Source organism: Ceratotherium simum, chromosome 7 (assembly GCF_057802395.1).
Source record: "Ceratotherium simum simum isolate JZ-2026a chromosome 7, ASM5780239v1, whole genome shotgun sequence".
NCBI classification, from domain to species: Eukaryota; Metazoa; Chordata; class Mammalia; order Perissodactyla; family Rhinocerotidae; genus Ceratotherium; species Ceratotherium simum.
The window spans coordinates 20,304,818-20,328,838 of record NC_141906.1 but is presented as its reverse complement, the minus strand read 5'-3'; the positions used below and the strand labels follow the sequence as shown (position 1 = coordinate 20,328,838).

General features: G+C 35.5%; 1 protein-coding gene across 1 annotated transcript in view; it reads right to left on the bottom strand.

Annotated features, from left to right (window-relative positions):
• Positions 1 to 580: 580 nt before the first annotated feature.
• The window catches only part of TMEM41B (transmembrane protein 41B), a 37,100-nt gene continuing 13,659 nt past the window's right edge, over positions 581 to 24,021 (bottom strand). Inside the window, exons 2-7 of the mRNA XM_004418418.3 lie at positions 17,119 to 17,236; positions 14,729 to 14,857; positions 6,005 to 6,098; positions 5,263 to 5,367; positions 3,426 to 3,564; positions 581 to 2,244 (exon numbers count right to left, since the gene is read on the bottom strand). Coding sequence (XP_004418475.1) covers positions 2,075 to 2,244; positions 3,426 to 3,564; positions 5,263 to 5,367; positions 6,005 to 6,098; positions 14,729 to 14,857; positions 17,119 to 17,236 — 755 coding nt within the window. The 3' untranslated portion in view covers positions 581 to 2,074. The remainder of the gene's footprint in view (positions 2,245 to 3,425; positions 3,565 to 5,262; positions 5,368 to 6,004; positions 6,099 to 14,728; positions 14,858 to 17,118; positions 17,237 to 24,021) is intronic.

Sequence of the window (24,021 nt, the reverse complement as noted above, 5' to 3'; positions counted from 1 at the left end):
TTAAGTGGAAATTACAGTTTTCTAACAGGAAAAAATATCAGCAAATGGAAAGAATCAAAGATAAAGATACGCAAAATACTCTGAGAATAGAGTCAGTACAATAAATACCCATTGGAGGAAGCAGTGAGGCTTTTCCTGCGTCCACGCTCTTAGATTTATTTTTAAAAGTCTGATAAAAATTCACTCAATTACTTTTTTTTTTTTTTTTTTAAAGATTTTATTTATTCAGTTTTTCCCCCCAAAGCCCCAGTAGATAGTTGTATGTCATAGGTTCACATCCTTCTAGTTGCTGTATGTGGGACTCGGCCTCACGTTGGACAGAGAAGTGGTGCCTCGGGGCGCGCCCGGGATCCGAACCCGGGCCGCCAGCATCAGAGCGCGCGCACTTAACCGCTAAGCCACGGAGCCGGCCCTCAATTACATTTTATATAGTAATATTTAGTGAACTGTGTCCAAAAAGGCTATGTTTTAAGTTCAGTTGTAAAAATAACAAAAGCTTTATCACTCAGTGTCTGGTCAATAGGAAAGGAAGAAAACCTTGCTAGCAATAACAATAAATAATTTCACACAAAAGGCCAGGTGACATAAGAGTAGTATATTAATTAATATATTTTCTTTGTATTTACAATAAATCCATTTGTTAATACTGTGATAGAAAAAATAATCAGTCCACATTATGTAGTAGAAACAGGCTTTGGGGATGATCACACTTCCCACAACATACAAGGATTTCTCCCACAGCTAAAGTACTTTTCAACTTGACAGTCTTAGGTGAAGGTAAAACCAACAGAGTACTTTACTTTAGATCAGCTATGTCCTGGAATCAAGGAATCAAGGGTATTATCATTAAGCAAGCAGCAAAAAGCTGTTTAGTTTTTCCAGGACTATTTAAATATAGCAGTTACCATGTGAGAAGTTAATTTTACCTTGAGTTATAAAAAGTAAAAACACTAAATTGGGAAACCGCATTAATCAAAAGCAGCCCTAAACCAAAAAGCCATCAATAGAAACGAAACAAGGCATTCTTATAAGTGTATCATGCATAAAAAGGATAATTACATTATACACACTTTAACGACCAGATTAATAAATAAATGAGGTAAATTTTACAGTCATTGGAACAAATAAACTATATTTAACCACTTAAGTGTTGCACTGCCACTGCTTCTGTTTCAAAATATAAAGTAATATAATTACTCTAACATCTAAAAACTGCATACTTTCAATGTTCGCTTTTTTGATCCCCTTTTGAGATAAAAGGTAACTGTGTAACAAAATATTATCTGAATATAAATTATCAACACCAATATGATACAATTATCATATAATCGCCATTTTGTATATGCACAGTGGAAATATTGTGAAAGCTAGAAGAAAAAATGAAAATAGACTGGTCAGAATTTTAAATTTCAGGCTAATCCATGATAATCTACAACAGAAAAAAACAAAAATAAAATTCACAAAATAGATATAACTTGATATCCTTTCCAAATTCAGTAGTCCACTGAGATGTAACTTCTAAACAAATCCATTACCTCAAAAGTAAAAAGAGGAAAGAAATGTAAATCTCTTTTGGGCTTTAGTTTTCAAGTTTATGCTTCTGAAAGAAGGCTAACATTAGCCAGAATGGAATACTATCTTTAAATATCTAGAATCTTTGCTTTTGTATTTTGTATTTGCTTTTCCTCTTTTAGTTATTAGTAAGGAATAATAGAGAAAAATATTAAATTATCAAGTCAAGGGTAAGCATGTACAGCCAGTTCATGAAATATATTAAATGGAATGAATCAGTTGGATCAAGAACTTCCTAATACACTGCTACTAATTACGGATAGCTACCCTAAGAATAGTAATTTAAAAGATGTCTATCATAACTACTGACTGCACTTTTCATAGTATATCAATTTCCATTTTTACTTTCTTCTCTCCCTTGCCACTTAAATACATTAACTATCTGATAGTAAATTTTATTTCACAAATTCCTTCTTTCAATTACTGAAGAGGTGATTTTAAACACATAAACCTGCCAATCCTGAGATGACTATGATAGGAAAACTAAAACCCATATGATTTTTCACTCAAATTTCTGCTTTAGTTTTTTTTGGAAGATGGCTGGCAGAATAGAAAGAAGAGCCAAAATCATTAGAACAAATACTGAGTTCCAGGAAACAGCTTCCCCTGCTGTTGTAAGCTGGTACAGTGTTGTTCCTGCCTTAATTGCTACAAAAGAGGGAGGTGCGACACCTAAAATAAAAAATAAAAAAACAGAGTAAAAACAATCAATACATAAAATTTCTTGTAAGAATATAGAGAGATATATAAGAATTTAAGATGATTTTTATTTAAGCCCTGAGTCTGAGTTAATTTATGCAGGGACTATACACAGACTTCCCAATTTCTTGTAAGAATATAGTGATCTCCATTTTGGAAAATTTTAATTTAAAGCCCCTCAAATTTATTTCCATATAAAGAATTCAACCTTTCATAATCATGTCTTAAGGATAATGAATTTAAAAACCCAAGAAAAGTTTCCAGAAAACAATTTTACAACACTTATCAACAGCCTTAAAAAAGGATGGAATGTCCTCTGATCCAGCCATTTCAATTTTAGGAAATACTAATGTATATGAGCAAACATCTAGTCTCATGAATGTTCATCAAAGCATCATAACACTAAAAATCTGGAAACAACCTAAATGTTCAACAAGAAGATTGAGCAAATCGTCATTCACCTTTAATAGAATATACTTAAAATAAAAATGAAGTGGAAACAAATAGAAAGGTACTCAAAATATGAGTAAAAAGAGAAGTTTATACAAGAGCATAGGCATAACAACCACATTTCATTAAAAACCAGAATAGGAAAAATTACTTTAGCCAAAGCTGAAATTAACTAAATCTCTAGGTACTTCAACTGTAAAATAAGGAGCTAGGGACAAAAATTCTCTCTTCTGATTCCATGAATGTAACATCATTTTAAAAATTCCAAAATTACCCCTGCTAAGTTTTTTAAGTATGTCAACAAATTATTTTAAGAGGAGCAATCAAAAACTGATTTTTATTATTCTTTCCAAAACGATCTATTCTTGTAAGTATTAACTTAAGCTTTAATTTAACAGACACTCAATACATGAGGAATACGCTCATTTTGTTGGTATCTAAACAAATAAACAGCCATAATCCTATACGATTAAAAAAATATCCAATAGAATGTACGTTGCTTTAAAAGAAGCAAAACAAAAATACTTAAATCAGTATTGTACTGAACAAACATTTCTGAGCATCTACTTACAAAGACCAGACTCTAGGCCCAAGAGTTATATATGGTGCTGGCATGTCTGCAAAAAGCACGAAATCCAGCCCAGCTGGACACTGTTAGATGTGTACACAATGAGTTCTAACACAGTGTGAACCAGAGACCTTACCTAGAAAAGTGCCAATAAAAAAAACTTTCAATGGCACGTTTATCACAGGAGACGTAATATTAATAAACCAATTAGGCAGAAACGGTGTTATTCTCAAAAATATAATGTAGTTAATGAGATGTTCTCTATGACGTTCAACCTGTCATAAGAAAGAAATGAATTAGGATCAAGATAAGGCCGATCTTGAAAATAAGTTGCTTAATATAAAATATCTTATTTCAAAGTCGCATCCCTGATAGTTCAGAGTTTACCCAACGGAAATTATCAAAAAAGGAGCTTGAAAATGACAATGAACTACCTAACAAATGCTCATTACCAGAGCTAAATAACATGAGATGAGAGTTTTTTATTTTTATTTTATTTATTTATTTATTTTTTTAAAAGATTTTATTTATTTATTTTTCCCCCAAAGCCCCAGTAGATAGTTGTATGTCGTAGTTGCACATCCATTCTAGTTGCTGCATGTGGGACGCGGCCTCATCATGGCCGGAGAAGCGGTGCGTCGGTGCTCGCCCGGGATCCGAACCCGGGCCGCCAGCAGCGGAGCGCGCGCACTTAACCGCCAAGCCACGGGGCCGGCCCCCAGTGAGAGTTTTTTAAATTGTGCTGATAGCTTAACGTTACACTACTAAAGATGGTTCTACATCAGCCTGGGTAATATGGCTTAACCACATTTTAAACCTAAAATGGCAAAAATAAACTTATAACTAGATAAAAGATACACATCAAGCGACCAACTTTTTAATGTCTTTAACCTCCCACAATGTAAAGGGCTAGTATAGCATATCAATAAACCCAGACTCCAGGGGTCGGCCCGGTGGCGCAAGCGGTTAAGTGTGCGCACTCCACTGCGGCGGCCCGGGGTTCACCGGTTCAGATCCCAGGCGCGCACCGACACACTGCTTGGCAAGCCATGCTGTGGCGGCATCCCATATAAAGTGGAGGAAGATGGGCACAGATGTTAGCCCAGGGTCAGTCTTCCTCAGCAAAACAAAGAGGAGGATTGGTAGATGTTAGCACAGGGCTGATCTCCTCACAGAAAAAAAATAAAATAAAATAAACCCAGACTCCAACTTTAAAAAATTCAGATAACCTTTATTTTATGTTATTACAATATAAATCACATAAATGAACTCATTTATTATTGATAAACAAGATTAAACAAGTATATGGAAATATTTGCAGATTAAATAAAAGCACTGATTATAGTTTATACTCCCTAGATCTTGCTTTACAAATAATGACTGTGATTTTGGGCAAAATGCTTAGTTTCTCTTCATTTCCTAATATGTAAAAGAAAGGGGTAAGGCAGGATGATTTCTAAAATTCCTCTGAGATTTAACAGTCTGTTTCTTCTGATTTTTTATAAAAATAGGATTTTCTTAGCAATACTATGCTAGATCTTTCTGTGTAGTAGTGCATAATTTTTCATTGCTAGTCTTTGCAGGGATCCTGACTGAAGATAACAGTTGTGCCCACTGATGAAATACATTAAAGGAGTTGGCTGATGCAAGTTTTTCAGTGACCCACTGACAGCACACCACATCAACACAAAACAGGTGAGGGGTCTAAATACGTGGATGCCTTTGACATTGACACTTTGACTTCTTTGCTCTGATTGAACTTACTAGGAATGAAGAATTAAAATTACTGTTACAGGCACAAAAAATTCATATTTGAAATGATTAACATTCATTATTTGCCTACCACTTGATTTTATTTTGATCAAAAGATTATTATTTAAGCCCTGAGTCTGAGTTAATTTATGTAGGGACTATACACTGACCTCCCAATTAGCCAAACAATTACATGAAATAATTTAAAAATACATGTTTACCTGCTGTGACCATTTTACTGCTTTCTCTGTTAGGTATTTGTATACAACTGGCCTCCCAACTAAATAGGAGAGCATATAGCAGAATGAGGCACCGAGTCCAGAACACTAGAAAATAACAAGAAGCATTTTGTATTTTTTCATCTTATTCACATGGATTTATTCACCTAAGGAAAAGCTCAACTAGTTTACTTCTATTGGTGTGTGGGGAGGATACTGTGCATGACATCTCTTGTGCAGAGAACAAGAACCCATTAGATCTAGTCCTTTGTCAGACCAAATTATAACTAAAATGAGACCAGCTAAATCAAACTGGCACTTGTCATTAAACCTAGTGACTATATCCAAATAGTTAATGTTAACCTTTAGCCTAAGAATAAAAACTTCAAGAGCCAATTTTTTTTTTCAGTTGCTATGCTTGAAACCCTCACCTCCAGCCCCAGGACTTAACTCCTTGTGCCCACCAATACTCTTGGACTATTTGAATTACAAAACACGACAGGAAGGAAAGGCTAAAACAGAGCCTATCAATGCAATTAAGTCTATGATACCCCTGTTCTAGAAAAACAAACAAACTATAACATCTCCTTATGGAGGGACTTAGATACTACTTTAACATTAAATGCCTCTTAAAACTGAGTTTATGTTTACATGGACTATTGGGACTAGGATGCCATTATCATCCTCATCATTCTATTTAAAGCTATTTTTTTTCTAGTCTCCCAATTTCACTTTATATACTTACCAAACAAACAAGAAATAAGGCTAGCGGAAAGGGATAAAGAAACCCTGAGAGTATACTGAGAAATATAGAGCCCGGAATAGCAAATGTTTGCAAGCTGTTAACTTCTAAGTTAAGGATTAAAACATAATTAAATGCAATTTTTAAAAGACAAATCCAACATTTCAGAAAAAAGTATCAATACAGAAGTTATCATGTTAATAAGATTATACCCATATTCCAGTATTAAAAAATACAGTAAAATTATATCCAAAAGTTTAAAAAACATGACTCCTCAGTTGTAATGCCTTTAATTCTAAGTTACCCATTTACTAACATCATAAATACAATGCTAATAAGAGTGTGTTACTAAAAGAAAAACAAACATGTACCAGGATAGAGAGGAACTGGGCAGTTTGGGGGAAAAAAAGAACAAAAAGAAAAAAGAGAACAAAAAAGTCTTGAGCAATCTTTCAAACAATATGCTTCTCTAAAGCATCGGATTTACTCCCAGATGTTTTCAGTAAACATGATTTCTATGGAAATCTAGGTACATATAGGGTACAATAATTACTTATTTCTAACTTATGGACATTTACCTCAACTCACTACTCATTAAAAAAAGGATAGGGCTTATAAAATATAGCAAAAATCACAAATTTTATTTGTAAAACAGAATTATGCTTTTTTCTACTTCCTTCCAGTTCCCAGTTTTGGCCTGGACCTCTTTTTCACCCCTAACATATTCACTTACAAGTCAGTCCAACTGAGGGAATTCCCTCAACATCTCTCCTTCCTACTTTAAAATCTCTATCTTCACCCATTCTCCCCCTCTTTTCTCTAGTTCCCGCTTTACTCATGTTTTCATTTCAATCTCCTCCTTCTTCCTCCTGGATTCTTTCATCCTCAATTTCTTGCTCTTTTTCAGGGACCCCTTCTGTATAAAACCACTCAGATGCCTGTAAACTAAAGAAAACCTAGGCTTTCCTTGACCAAGGTATCCTATCCAAGGTCTCCTTTCCTTGACCAAGGTATGCAACCCGACTTATCCACCCACCACTCTACTGAAACTTCTTCCTAGCCAAAAGTACTGACTTGTTCTCAGCAGTCATTTTTAGTGATCCCTGCCTGGGATTAGACATCCTCTGGCGTGAAACTCAGCTCCAGCGAACCGTACTTTTCTTCTACATTACAGCTCATTCCTTCTCTAGTTTTTTTCTTCTCCTCACTTTTTTTTTTTAATAATTTTATTTATTTATTTATTCCCCCAAAGCCCAATAGATAGTTGTATGTCATAGCTGCACATCCTTCTAGTTGCTGTATATGGGACACGGCCTCAGCATGGCCGGAGAAGTGGTGCGTCGGTGCGCGCCCGGGATGCGAACCCGGGCCGCCAGCACCGGAGCGCACGCACTTAACCTCTAAGCAACGGGGCTGGCCATTCTCCTCACTCTTAAATCTGGGATTTCTCTGAGATTCTGTTAGCCACACTCTCCTCTCCCTTTCCTTTGATAAATTCAGCAATTCCACGTATATGGAAATACACATGGCTTCAAGTATATGGCCATATATACTGAATTCTCTCTCTCTCGTTCAACTTTTCCAGTCAAATACCAGTCTCAAATGTTACATCTGTCTACTGGAGGCCTCCATTAAAAAAAATTAATTAAAAATAAATTTTATTTATTTCAGGGCTCTTTAGAACCTTATTATGGAAAGTTTCAAACACATATGAAAGTAGAGAAACTAGTAGTATTATGATGCCCTAGATACCCATACACAGCTTCAACAATTAACATACAGTCAATCTTGTTTCGTCTATATTCCCTACACTGGATTATTTTGAAGCAAATCCCACACATACCATTTCATATGCAACTATTTTAATACCTTTAAAAAGATAAGGATTCCTTTTCTTTTTAACATAACTATAATACTATTGCCATACATCAAGAGATTAACTATAATTCCTTACTATCATAAATATCTATTTAGTCTGTGTTCAGATTTCCCAAATGCCTCATAATTTTTTTCTTTGACAGCTGGTTTGTTCAAATCAGGATCAAGAAAAGGTCTACACATGGTATTGGCTCACTATATCACTTAAGTTCCTTTTTTTTCTTGCAATTTATTTGTTGAAGAAACCGGGTCATTTGTAAAATTCACCACTTTTTGAATTTTGCCTGTTGTATCCCTTAGAGTGGTTTAATACATCCTCTGACCTTTACCTTGTAGTAAGTGTTAACAAAGCCATACTTCCTTCTGCATGGGAATGGAATTTGAGCTTAACTTTCCAGCTCTGTTTAGATTTGTATTTCTTTTCTCTTACACTTAAAAATCTTGGTTCTTAACGTTATAAACATAATTACCTATTTGCTTTACATACTATTAAATATATATTATATAAAACACATACATTAGTATTATTCTAAAACTTTTTTTTTTTTGGTGAGGAAGATCAGCCCTGAGCTAATCCACGCCAATCCTCTTTTCGCTGAGGAAGGCCGACCCTGAGCTAACATCTATTGCCAATCCTCCTCCTTTGTTTCCCTTTTTCTCCCCAAAGCCCCAGTAGATAGTTGTATGTCATAGTTGCACATCCTTCTAGTTGCTGTATGTGGGACGCCGCCTCAGAATGGCCAGACAAGTGCTGTGTCGGTGCGCGCCCGGGATCCGAACCTGGGCTGCCAGTAGCGGAGCGCACACACTTAACCGCTAAGCCACAGGGCTGGCCCCCCATATTCTAAAACTTGTTTAATATTTAAAAATTTCAGAACAATATTACTAACAATATAATAACTGAAAATAGTTTAAGATTTCTTTCAAATCATTTGTCCTTAAGATTTATCCAAGGAGGGATGCACAGTCAAATCACTGTCTTCAAGAAAACAATCTGAAATAATTCCTCTAGATAGTCAAACCCTCACCAACTCAATACACTGTTAAATTCATCATTTCATTTTGCTTTAGATTTTTTTTTAATTTTAAAAAATTTTGGTAAAATATAAACCAGAAAATTTACCATTTTAGCCATTTTTAAGTGTACAGTTCAGTAGCATTAAGTTCTTTCACACTGCTATGCAACCAGTCTCCAGAACTCTTTTTCTCTCACAAAACTGAAACTCTATATCCATTAAAAAACACTCCCCATTCCTTCCTCTCCCCAGCCCCTGACAACCATCCTTCTACTTTCAGTCTCTATGAATTGGACCATTCTAGGTACTTCATATAAATGGAATCACACAGCACATTTTTTTGTGACTGGCTTATTTTGCTTAGCATAATGTCCTCAAGGTTCACCCATGTTGTAGCATGTGTCAGAATACCCTTCCTATTTAAGGCTGAATAATATTCTATTGTATGTATATATTACGTTTTGTTTATCCATTCAACATTAAAGGACACTTGGGTTGTCCACCTTTTCGCTATTCTGAATAATGCTTCCATGAACATGTGTGCGCAAGTATCCCTTCAAGACCCTGCTTTCAGTTCTTTTGGGTATATACCCAGAAGTGGGACTGCTGAACCATATGGTAATTCTATTTTTAATTTTTTAAGGAAAGACCATACTGTTTTCCACAACAGCTGCACCATTTTCCATTCCTATCAACAGTGCATGTGGGTTTTAATTTCTCCATATCCTCGTCAACACTTGTTATTTTCTGTTTTTTTGACAGAAACGATACTAATGGGTGTGAGGTTGCTTTAGATTTTTTAAATTCTGGTTTCTTTTTTCATTTTGATTTCATTGGTTTTATAATTATGTGAAATATTTACTTGGTTCTAAAGTCAAATGTACACAATGAAGTATATCGAGAGAAGTTTCACTTCCACCCCTATTTCATCTCTCTCCATAGGTAAACATTTTGTGTTTTTAAAGATATCTTTTCTTTTTAAAAAATATAACAAAAAATCTGTATGTTTATGTGTGTACTCATATCCTCCCCTTCTTAGATAAAACATAGAACACTTACATGATTCTGCACCTGCTCTTTTCACTTAACCATATATCCTGGAGGTAAAGCCTTAACTGCATAGAGAGATACTTCTCATTCTTTTTAACAGCTACATAGTACTCCCGTTTTTAGATTTATCATGGTTTATTCAACCAGTCCCCTATTGATCTACATTTGGGTATGGATACTTCTATTTGAGTATTTAAAACTGAGCATGTCCTAAATCAAAGTAAATGTTATCCTCCTTTCCCTACTCCAAACTGAGTCCTCTATCTATTCTTTTTTTCTCTAAAAAGCCAAAAATACGAAGTCAAAGATAACTTCCAAGAACAAGACTGGCATAATATTGATAACTGTTGATGCTGGGTGATGGGTATATAGTTGTTCATTATACAATTTTCTGTACTTTTGTGTTTGTCTTAAATTTTCTATAATAAAAGAAATTTTTAAGTTACTCTAAGATTTTAGCCTTAGGGAAACAAACAAGAGATGATGTTGACACTTTTAATGTCATCCATAGCTCCAAAGTCCTCAATGACTACCCAATGTCAAATGAATATTCTAAATTCCTTAGCCTGGTACTCAAAGTCCTCTACAATCTGAGTGCAGCGTCTAGCCTATCTTCCTGAACTTATTTCTCAATCCGCCCCTTTTCACACCCTGTACGCCAACTAAACTGGACTACCAATCACTTCCTAAACATGTCCTGCACTTGTAAGCTCTGCTCTAGATTTTCTCTGTCCAGGATGACTGTGCCATATCTCTACCTATAATTCCCCGTTATTCCAGACAGAAATAGTTGTTCTGCTTTTGAATGCTCAAAACACTACATTTGTACTTAGTATATAATTAGTACTTTAAAAAAACTGGTTAAATGAATGAATGCTAGCGTTAAAATAAATAACTGTAATGTAGAAAGTAATTTATACACAAGAGTTTGAAGTTAGGTATTACCAATGAAAGTACTAGTACTGCACTGTTGAATACAGCAGCCAATAGCCACATGTGCTAAGGAGACATGGAAATGTGCCTAGTCTGCATTGAGATGTGCTTTAAGTATAAAATACACACATTTCAAAAACTTAGTATGAAAAAAAGAATGTAAAATATCTCATTAATAATTTTTATGTTGATTACATGTTGAAATAATATTTTTGATATACTGGGTCAAGTAAAATGTTTTATTACAATTAATTTCAGGTGCTTCTTTTTACTTATTCTAATGTGCCAATCAGAAAAATTAAAAATTACATGTGGTTCACATTATATTTCTATTAATCAGCACTGTACTAGTTATATGCCCTAAGATAAAGTCTTTCTCTTTCGTTCACTGAGTTGGAAAAAATACCTTTTTATCATATATCCGACAAGGGGTTAATCTCCACAATATATAAAGAACTCATACAACTCAACAACAAAAAAACACACAACCTAATCAAAAAATGGGCAGAGGATATGAATAAACATTTTTCCAAAGAAGATATACAGATGGCCAACAGGCACATGAATAGATGTTCAATATCACTAATCATTAGGGAAATGCAAATCAAAACTACAATGAGATATCACCTTATGCCCATCAGAAGGGTATAATTAACAAGACAAAAAATAACAAATGTTGGAGAGAATGTGGAGAAAAGGGAACCCTCATACACTGCTGGTGGGAATGCAAACTGGTGCAGCCACTATGGAAAACAGTATGGAGAGTTCTCAAAAAATTAAAAATAGAAATACCATACGACCCAGCAATCCCACTACTGGGTATTTATCCAAAGAACTTGAAATCAACAATTCAAAGAGACTTATGCACCCCTATGTTCATTGCAGCATTATTCACAATAGTCAAGATGACAAAGCAACCCAAGTGCCCATCAATTGATGAATGGATAAAGATGTGGTATATAGACACAATGGAATACTACTCAGCCATAAAAAAAGACAAAATTGTCCCATTTGCAACAACATGGATGGACCTTGAGGGTGTGATGTTAAGCGAAATAAGCCAGACAGAGAAAGACAAACACTGCATGATTTCACTTGTATGTGGAAGATAAACAAACAAATGGACAAACAGAACAGATTAGTGGTTAACAGAGGGGAAGGGGGTTGGGGGGTGGGCATAAGAGGTAAAGGGGCACATATATATGGTGACTGACAAATAATAATGTACAACTTAAATTTCACAATGTTATAAACTATTATGACCTCAATTAAAAAAAAGTCCCTTTTTAACACTCAGAGCTTAAGATTCACAAGTGTAGATAAACAGAAAATTATTTAAAAAATGGACTTAAGTTATGTTATAAAAAATCTAAAACATGGGGATGGCCTGGTGGCGCAAGCGGTTAAGTGTGCGTGCTCCGCTGCAGCGGCCCAGGGTTCGCAGGTCAGATCTCAGGTGCACACCGACGCACCACTTGGCAAGCCATGCTGTGGCGGAGTCCCATATAAAGTGGAGGAAGATGGGCACGGATGTTAGCCCAGGGCCAGTCTTCCTCAGCAAAAAGAAGAGGATTAGCAGATGTTAGCTCAGGGCCGATCTTCCTCTCACACACACACAAAAAAATTGGGCCGGCCAGGTGGCTTAGCGGTTAAGTGTGCGCGCTCCGCTACTGGCAGCCCGGGTTTGGACCCCGGATGTGCACCAACACACCGCTTCTCCGGCCATGCTGAGGCCGCATCCCACATACAGCAACTAGAAGGATGTGCAACTATGACATACAACTATCTACTAGGGCTTTGGGGGGAAAAAAAAGGAGGAGGGTTGGCAATAGATGTTAGCTCAGAGCTGGTCTTCCTCAGCAAAAAGAGGAGGATTAGCATGGATGTTAGCTCAGGGCTGATCTTCCTCACCAAAAAAAAAAAAACAAAAAACTAAAACATGCAAAATCGTTACAATTACTTAATTATTATGCAAACAGTAATGATATGCTATAAAACCTGCTGAATGGACAATAATATTAACCAATAATTTATTTAAAATTGAAAAATTTAAACCAAACCTATTTTGTAACAATAAACCCAGTCCTATACTTTCAATTCACTTTCTATAGGCAGTTTATTCTTTTCTACTAATTTGCATATGGACAACTAGGCCATAGCATTTATTACCCACAGATGGTCAAGATTCATTTATGCTAACTGGCTGATTGGCCCTATAGGTGGGCATGCCCTTTATCCCTCAGCCATGTATCCCTCTCAAAGCTGGGGGGCAAAATGGGGCAAAAAAGATGACTTTCCAAAGTAAATAGAAACTATATGCCTTGCTCACAAAACGATTACAAAAATGTTATAAAAGCCAAATGAAAGGCCAATGAAAAGCCAAATGAACCAAGTTTGATTCTTATTTTGGGAAAATAATTTAATTTATGGTTAAAGTTTATAAAGGCAAAATAACCTATAAGCCTACCACAATAGTTTTCACAGTTAAGTGACAAAATGTAATTAGTAAAAAAAGGCAACAGTTATGGATTTCTTAAAACAGTTTACAAACAATTAAATTACTTTACAAACAGCTGCTCCAAATGACCTGTCAAAAGATAAGTGCATAATAATTATTCTCCAAATTTTCCCCAAATGTGAATTTTTCTAATAATAAATAGAGAGGATAATGACAAAGTGCCTACATAAAGCACGCTACCTAAACAAATGTGTATCCTCACCAGCTTGGTAAAGGAGCAATGTTTGTATGAGCAGCAAAATCTTTTGTAAAGGTACTTGTGACTAAATTGCTTATGATAAGAGTAATTGGTCCAGTGTGTTTAAGTATATACTCAAAACATTTGTATAAGCGGGTAACTGGAGGAACATATATATATATGTTAAATATATAGTATCTAATCCAATATAAGTGCAAGTAAAAAAATGCGATTCAATTTTACAAGAAAAAGTTTCACTTGAAAAGTCCAACAAACCAAAAGAAATTCAGGAAATAAAAGAGGAAGCAAGAGTGGAAATAGTTTGAGAGAATTAACAAAGTAATTTGCCTTTTAAAAACAAGGATGATTACCTTCACAACATCAAGAGATAATGTCTTTCATTAACTGATAAGATTTGAAAAACAGGTTAGGTTAGAACAAAAGATACAAAAAGCAGAAATTAAAGTCCACAAATTGGAAGATTAATCACCAGTAGCATAAGCAGTATGAAAATATGTAGAAAGAACAAAGCTATTTTCCTGACTAGTTAAAATATAACATATATTTCTATAAAACAAAGAAATACATACTAAGAACTATAAAAAAATTCACATCCTTTGAATGACTAATTATCTTCAGGATTTTTGACATAGAAAACAATTACAAGGAAGAAAAAAATCATGAACAAAAAGATTCATACATAACACAACGTCTAGAAAAGCAAAAAATTAAATACAAATTATAGCTTCAAATCTAAAGGAAACTTTTAAAATTATGGTATGGTGACTATTAATTCAAAATAATTATTTAAATTAAATTAAAACAATCAACTAATAAGATAATCATAAATTAAATAAAATAGATAAAATAATTATTCTCAATAATGCAGAGGAAAGGAAAATGTTTATGATAAGTGAAATAAGCAGAATACAAAAGAATTGGTAATAAATATTCAGAAATCATAATTGAGTTGAAGAGACAGGGTTAACATGAAAATTTTTTCCATTCTCATCTTTCAATATTTTATTTAATATTGTTACACTGCATTAATGATTTTTAAAAGGAAAAATAGTTATGCATAACTGAATAGCAGACCTTCTAAAACCTCTTTCTTGAACAAAACTAGAAAAAACATTTTTCAGTTAAAAGGATACAAAATATATGTAGCAAAATAAGCTACAAGTACTTGTACATAAAAGGTGTCCTTATATTTGGATAAAACTTTTCCTAGAGCCTTGGCATCATCCATATCTCTGGGAACCTTCATATTCACTCTTTCTTCTCTAAAGAAATAAAATTAAAGTAAAAAATTTTAAAGCAGAAATTTGCCAAGATAATTAATATCAAAGTCAAGTTCAAAACATGAAGTTTTATCCAAAATGATTTGACGCCTTGATTTGTAATATACTAAGTATAAATTCACAATTTTTAAGTTCAAAAGTCTACAAATTATTTGTTTTTTAATGCTTTAATATAATTTCATGAGACATGTAATCTATATACGAAAGTTCCAGATGATTCAAACTAAAGGCTAAAAGCATTTGCTCCAACATTAGTGTAAATTCTGAATTAAGAAATGAACCACCAACATTAGCATATTTAAAACATATTTAACATCATTTTGGGTAATCCTCATGATAAGCTAAAGTCGATAACCAATTACAACTGAAATTAAGCAAAAAGTTTAATGAATTTACAGTTCACATCTTTTCTGGAATATCCCAGGTCAAAGTTCAGATAAAAACTTAAACATTTTCCCCTTTCTATTAATTTTACTTTAAATTTGGTGCTTTGTTTGGAACTGAATGACTTCTTGCTTATAAAAGTCTCAAATAGTCACCTTTGTGTTTAATGTATATCATGCCCATTTGTTTATCTGATAAAATTTAACTGACCTTGCAGAACAATGACAGAATGCTGCTTACGTCCTATAAAAATAGCAAGTAAACTGAGTTTTCGCATTTATAAATTTAAAAACTAAAAAAATTCTTGATAGGAGTGTGCATGAATGCATGCATACACACACAAAGAAAGAAATAAGCAGAATATAAAAGGTTTATATAATAATAGCACATTATTATATACAAGTGATGTTACCATTCTTAGAGCAGATTGGGAGCAAAGACTATAACCTACATTATATTCTTTCCCTCTTTCAGTCAGCTCTTACTTCTTATTCCTTGATCAAAACCAGAAAGGATCTAAAATTCAATCATACTAATATTAACAGAAAAATATAGCATGCTATCCTCCCAAAGGCATTTACATTAAGGTAAGAAATAGAAGCACTAAAATAAAAATAAGTTTAACTATAAAATTTCAAGCATAAGGAATTGTTAATGAAAGGCATTTAGAGGAAAAGGAACTTTCAGATACCTTGAAATCACATTTCACAGTTATCCATTACCACATCAGGCTGGCCCTGGTTGAAAGTTTAACCACATTTTAGTAGTCCCTTATGCAATCTATGATTACACAAGGGTGGTATTACTGTGGTTAAATAACCCTGGGATATTTTGCCCTCTTAAAGTATGTTTCAGGTCCATAATCTCTTCCCTAAAATTCAAAAACCTCTGAAACCCAAAAGTTCTTTATAATTTGCCAGCAAAAATTGACCCACAATTATACAAAGCTATTTATAATCTTTAACGATGCAGGTTTTTCTGTAAAAATGTTACTATATTTGATTATGGGATGCTGCCCCAGATCCTGCTAGAGGTACTCCATAATACACAGTATTTATTCCATGTTACCTTTCCAAAATGGAAAAATTCTAAATCCTGAAACACATTTTATCCCTAAGGTTTTGCTTAAGAAACTATGGACGTGTACTAGATATACAAGTCTTTTATAAGGTCTGTTTCACTGTGAAAAGTACCTATTCAGACCATATCATTTCCATAAAACAGGGAAGAGAAAAACAGCTAGGAGACAGAGATGTGGTGGGGAAGGAAATGGATAAATAGAAGCAGACAAAACTTGATCACAAGGAAAAGTGGGAAGGGAGAAAACGGATGGAAAAAGGGGGAAAAGCAGAGAAGAGCATCAGTGTTTTTCAAACTGCAAGTCAGTATCTATTATGGACTGTAAAATAAATTTACTTGGTCACTCCCAGCATTAAAAAATAAAATGAAATAAATAGAATAGTTTAGAAAATATCAGAGACCACCACCCATTTCATGAAACTTTAACTTAGTTTTATAGGTATACATGTATGCAAGTGAGGCGGGGAGAGAGAGGGGGCACATGTATGCAGGATCATGATATAAAAATGTATTTCTTAACATGGTTATATTTTTGAAAGCCATTAGAAAGATGAGGCCTTAATTAGAGAAACAGTGCTAGGGAAACCCTGCACAGAAAATCAAGAGGCATATTTAGAAAGAAGTTTTGAAACAGCAGTGTCAATCTGGACTTGCTATAACCTATGAGAGCTGATACACAGTCACTGTGACAGTTCTGTTGCTTAAAATTAGTTTAACTTTTAATCTACTTTGATCTCTATAAATGTCTAGACATTTTCAGTTTCTTTCAGTATACTTACTCACTAAGCTGTGGAAAATTTTGATATACCAAAAACATAACAAAAGCTGCAGATAAGAAAATGCACACCAATATAAGAAGCGACATTCTTGCTGACCCAGCTTCTGCACAGGCTTTTTCTGAAAGAAAGAAAGAAAAAAGCTATAATTAAGATAAATATAAAGGAAGACAGTATTCCAAGCCAGCAAACAATTTCCTTAAAGGCTATCCTCCCAAAAAATTGTTCACACTTTTGCCCAAAACACTGTAACATAAAATTTTAAGAACTATTGTATTTGACATTTATTAACCAGGCATATTACTTTTGGGGGACATATCCATTTCAGAAGCATGAAAAAACAGAACACCAGAATTTGTAGCATTGATTCGCTGATAAGCCAAAGCAGAAAAAAGGGCATTGCTCTAAATGCTATCACTGACTTTCAATTTTATATATCTCTATTGGGAGCTGACAGCACAGACAGACTGGCTTCTTAGGAAAAACAAAGTAATTTGGCAATTACTTCAACTGTCATAAGAACCCAGAGATTCACTAATGCAACTGGCAAATGTTATACTTTCTCTTTATACCAAGGGCTTCAGAATATAGTTGAACCTCAAATGTTTTGGGTGGCTCTGTCTGTGACTCCAAGAATGGTAGAATTTGTTTCCATTCTCTCAAAAGGTAATCTTAGTGTCATCTAAAAAAATTATATGCAAGATAAAAGTATGGAATGAGATCCAGAAAACAGCAAGCAGAAGAATGAGCAGGGCTGTATTTACCAGGCAGCAATCGTGGGGAGGCCAAGACAACTTAATAGTGCTCACTGGGGAATAGGTAGGAGGGAGTGGCTCAGTTTTTATGGCCTACATTTACCATATACACACATCCCGTGTATATGCTGATAACACTCAGGGGATTAAAAATATATATGTATACTATAATTAAGATTTATTATTTTTCATTCTCTGAGAATGGATCTACCACTATGCCCCTCCCCTAACGACTGCCTATATAACTTCCATACATGCTTTTATGAAGCATCCTAAACAAAAGTATAGGACTGCCCCTCCTCTATTTACGAATTTAGCAAATCCTTCTTCGTGAACATTTATAAAGACGTATTAGACAGGTGTCACTGCCTGCTCTACTAGCACCCTCCTTCTCTGGGACTAGCACCTTTCCCATGTTGCCCTTCCCCCCAAGGGGCTAATCTCATTGGCCCTATTCTTATTGAGTGATTCCAACACTCTACCCTCCCAAACATAGAAGGCTGACTCGCCCAAGGTTGGACACCTGACCCAAGCAGAAACAATCATTACTGGCTGACCAAATTTTCTCTTCAGAATTCACTAAGAAAAAGAGATACTGTTGTCAAGGGATAGTGGGTCTTGAGGGTGAAAGGTCAAACAGTGAAGGCCACAGTCAATAACATGTACCAGAAAATGTAAGAGAGGAGGTTGGAAGAGAAACCCAGAGAACAGAAATGGGAGCCATAGCTAGCCTACTTGTTGATTTCTTTTTTTTTTTTTTTTTTTTTTTAGATTTTATTTATTCATTTTTTTCCCCCCAAAGCCCCAGTAGATAGTTGTATGTCATAGGTTCACATCCTTCTAGTTGCTGTACGTGGGACTCGGCCTCGGGTTGGACGGAGAAGTGGTGCCTTGGGGCGTGCCTGGGATCCGAACCCAGGCCGCCAGCATCAGAGCGCGCGCACTTAACCGCTAAGCCACGGAGCCGGCCCTACTTGTTGATTTCTAACTTTCCACTTCCCTTGAAGTCTGGCTGTAATTCACTTCTTGCTCATGGAGCCAGTGAGACTGTCTTTCTTCTTCTTAGAACAACCTCGCTTTTTATTTGTGCTGGTTTAAACTTATTTCTGTTCCTTTCAACCAAAAAGCTTCAACTAAATAAAAGATAAACTTCACTGTATCCCTTGTCTCATTATGAGTCTGATATATGTTACAAGTGAATTAGTAAGATTTTGCCAAATTCTATGTTGAACATAGAGCAGTAGAAACCATCTAGCCGCTTGCTACTCAAAATGTGTTCTCTGAACTACATGAATCAGCAACATCAGGGAGCTTTGCTAGAAGTGCAGAGTCTCAGGCCAACATCCCAGAACTACTAAATCAGAATCTGCATTTTAATAAGATACTCAGGTGATGTGTGCATGCACATTAAAGTTTAAGAGGCAACAATCTGGCCCACTCTGCCTATTTTATAAGCAAGTAAATAGAGGCCCAAAGAAGGAGGGTGCACTATCTATTAAAAAAAAAAAGAATCCTAAGCAACCAAATAGTGTGAAGTATATCTCCAAAGCATATTAATATCCATTTACAATCAACTCATAATTTTTGCTGAATCACAAATTGCTTAGGTTAGTGCTATGATATACTAAGTACAAATTATTCTTTTTTTTTTTTAAAAATTTTATTTATTTATTTTTTCCCCCAAAGCCCCAGTAGATAGTTGTATGTCATAGCTGCACATCCTTCTAGTTGCTGCATGTGGGACGAGGCCTCAGCATGGCCGGAGGAGCGGTGCGTCGGTGCACACCCGGGATCCGAACCCGGGCTGCCAGCAGTGGAGCACGCGGACTTAACCACTAAGCCATGGGGCCAGCCCAGTACAAATTATTCTTACTTGGTCATTACAGCAGACTTTCTAAAAGACAATATTAGATTTATCAAGTTCTAGTACGTGAACACTAAAGTTAAAAACATTTATCTTTTCCAATTTTCTGTAATTTAAACATATCAATAATCAGCCTAACCTCCCAACTAGTCCCTATCATTTTAACTTTATGTTTCATCTTAATCTCAAAAAGGTCTTTACTTCAAAAACCAAGTCACAAATAGAAACTTATTTGCTCATATCATACTTTTAAATTTATTGCAGGAAGAAATGGGATCAGAAAATAATACAAAACAAAAGATGCCTTCAATGGAGTAATAAACCAGGTATGCCTGCCACTTAATACTCTAGTCCATTAATCCACTGATGCATTTGCATGTATGCTTTTTTGTAGCACAGAGAATTAAACAGAGACTTTAAACATCTGAGGTGCGTCAAATCTGAAAAGGTCTCTGCAGAATCTTATGATAACAAATGCCTAATTGTCCATATCTTTGCCCTGATTATGATATCTAATTCAATGCATATCTTGAGGACTTAATAAATCACATGCACTCACTCTAAAAAGAAAAAGAGCAATCAGCCAAAAATTATAAAAATATCAGTGTGCACTAAAACCAATTCAACCAAAAATGTAGTTTAGTTTCTAAATAGAGAACCTATTTAAACACAAACTGTTCTCATAAGCTAAAATGGTTATTTTCCTACTTTATTAAATAAAGAGATACTCTACTGGAAAAGGAATAAGGGTAATATATAAATATTGAGGGGTTTTTTGGCATAGTCTTATAAAGGCTGAATCAAAGCAAAGACATGTTAACACATCAATAGTCTGTATAATATTTCTAGAGGCCTATTACTTCTTAAAGGTATGCTACTTTTTGCACACGCTCCACTGCTGGCAGCCTGGGTTCAGATCCCAGGCACGCACCCATGCACCGCTTGTCAGGCCATGCTGTGGCAGCGTCCCATATAAAGTGAAGGAAGATGGACACAGATGTTAGCCCAGGGCCAGTCTTCCTCAGCAAAAAAAACAGGTGGATTGGCATGGATGTTAGCTCAGGGCTAATCTTCCTCACAAAAAAGAAAAAAAAAAGTATGCTACTTTTAAAGATTTTATTTATTTATTTTTCCCCCAAAGCCCCAGTACATAGTTGTCTGTCATAGCTGCACATCCTTCTAGTTGCTGTATGTGGGACACGGCCTCAGCATGGCTGGAGGAGTGGTGCCTTGGTGCGCACCCGGGATCCGAACCCGGGCCGCCGGCAGCGGAGTGCACGCACTTAACCGCTAAGCCACGGGGCCGGCCCAGTATGCTACTTTTAAATCTACCTGGAATTAACTTGCCCAGCCCTCACTTTTCACTTACTTCCCTGCTAGAATCAGATCCAGAGTAACAAAAGGACTAACACAAATAATTTAACATTATGGTTATCTTTTAAACTCTTCAAAACCATTAGTTTTTTGTTTTTCATCCTGTAGATACTTGTGGACACAAGAACTACTGCTAAGAATAAAGGGCTGATCCCCCCCACCCCATCTTGGAACTTCTCTTTAGGACTTCTACTATGCAAGGTAGGCAATCAAATATAGAGTTGCTTAGGACTATCTGCTGAGCATCAATCAGGTACAAAATGTTTTGCTCAATCTCTGCTCCTAAGAAACTGACAGCACCATTAGCTAGACTCCCAAGGAAGAGACAAAGGGGCTTTGAGTGTATAGGAAAGCAAGATTACTGGGCTGGAGTGATGGAGGCAAGATTTTCAGAGCAGGTAGAAATTTAGCTGAAGACTGAAAGATGAGAAGAGTTTATAGACTGTTAACTTGTACTGTGGCTAAATATATTTTTAAAGACCTCAAAAGGTAATACAGTCCTCTTAAGTTAAAAATTAAATATGACATTTAGGATGCTAGCTCTAAAATTAAACTGTAATATTTCTCTTCTCATTATTAATTCACCAGTCCTAACTAAGGGGTCAGAGGGGAGAAAGGTGTTGGACAACCTTTAACTGGACTACAGAACACTACCCTGAGTGTTCCTTGAGTACACATCTGACTGCTACTTGTTGTCTTACAGTTGGATGATGAAATATATAGACATTTGCACAAAATTAAGCTCTGGGTTTAACTTGATACCTATTTTCTTCACTCTCTAAAATTAGGCAAACTTTTCCAAGCTTTGTGTTCAACAGTAACACAAGAAAACAACTGATAAGAATGCAATAAAACTAAGTAACATTCAAGTTTGAAGCTCTCCTTTCTTTCACACAAACTGATAAATAGAAGTGTGTTGGCTATTATGATTCAACAATTCTTCTTGAGTATAATTCTAATCAATCCAGAGACTAGCATACAATTCACTTAGAGTTCTAAACAGAGAAAAAAGTTAAAAATTTTGTTTTAATAATAATTCTACATCTAAATGTGTAGCATACATATTTATAATGTGCCTCCTTCTGGTTGCATTAGACACATGTGTGATTTAGCATTTAGAGCTACCCACAACAGTACTTTACACATTCATTAACCTCCAAATCTTCCATCATACTAATTCCTAACCTGAATTATCCCATTCATTAGCTGCTTTCCAACCTCCTCCCAGGCCAAAGGTACTATTGGAAAAAGTCAGATCATCATACTCCCTCGGGCTACAAGTTCACATGCTTTTCTTTCTTCAATCAAGGTTATCACTCGCAAACAATAATCCTTTTACGTACTCTCCAAAAGGGCTATTTCAAGTGTCTTCAAGCCTTTAATTCTACCTTCCCCTGTTCTCAACCAATGACACTGCCTCCACACTTTAGTGAGCTCTCCAGTCTCTACCTCAAGATCTGTTCATGAAATTATCTTCCCTTGCCCCTTTCCCCTTATCTTTGCTTTAATGCCAACACACTTCCTTACCGATCTTGCTTTCAGAATTCTCTCTTCTCCATTCACCCAATGTCTTCAATTCTTCCCTCTTAACAAGCACCTTTTCTTTTACTTCTAATATGCATATATCCATCCTGAAAAATCCTAACTTAACCTTAATGCCCCTGTAGTAGCTCCCTATTTCTCTTATTACTTTCATATAAAAACCTTCTGGAAATCAAAATCTTCCTACATTTACGAGATCTCAGGAATGACTTTTACTGGTCATCTAATCCACCCGTTCAACATTAAATGTTTTCTAGACCTACTTGATCCCACCAGGAAGGAAGCAAAAGACTCATTTCTCCTGAGGACGTAAGTTTACAGGGACTCTAATAAGTTTTTTAAGGTCACAAGAACTTATTGTAATATTGTTGGAAATAAATTTTATTTCAAATTTTTTTTAATTATTAATAATCAAAACTGGTAGTATCAAGTATAAATTTAAACAACTAACATAACTATAAAATACAAAGAATTGACCCTTAAAAAAGACACACACAGAAAGCATGTTTGTAGGTAGAAGAAACACCACTACCAATTTTGTAAAAAAGCTCATTCTCTAAGGCTTATGCTCTGCAACTCTGCTACCATTCAAGCTACACACTCTCACTCACTATCTCTAACCACTTTCAGTACTTCCTCCCATTCACTGAAGACTGAGACCAAGCTTACAGTAAACTTCTTCATAATCCTAAAAGATTCATCATCCATTTGGATGATCTATCCAGCCTCAAAATTCTTAGACTTCCAAGGCCAGCCCCGGTGGCCTAGTGGTTAAGTTTGGCACGCTCCGCTTTGGTGGCCCGGGTTTGGTTCCTGGGTGTGGACCAACACCACTCTGTTAGTGGTCATGCTGTGCTGGCAGCCCACATACTAAAGAATAGAGGAAGACCACACAAATGTTAGCTCATGGGGAATCTTCCTCAGCAAAAAAAAAACAAAAAACAAAAAAAACCTTAGACTTTCATTTCTATTCACTTTAGCCACCTACTTCCAGGTGAAGGAAGTAAATTATATTAAAAATTTAAAAGTTAATACCTTAGAGACAGGCACCTCCACACCCTAAGGATTCCTGGTATAAGGGGGAACGTTTATCGATCCTGACTGACTCTATTCATAGAAGACTCGCCCTAAACTGTTCGGGGAAAATTGAGAACAAGAGAGTGCTCCAGAGGGATAAGTTTGGGAGGGTCGGGGTGGAGGGGGTCCAGATGGGGACGCGTGTGTGTAACCTGATAATTGCTTCGCGCCATAGCAATTCGCGCCATAAAATGTAACTGTTTAAATGTTTTAAATTAGCCAATCATGTAAGACCGCGCCAACCTTTTCCCGCTTTACGCTTCCGAATCCTATAAAAGAGCTTGCCCCTTAAGG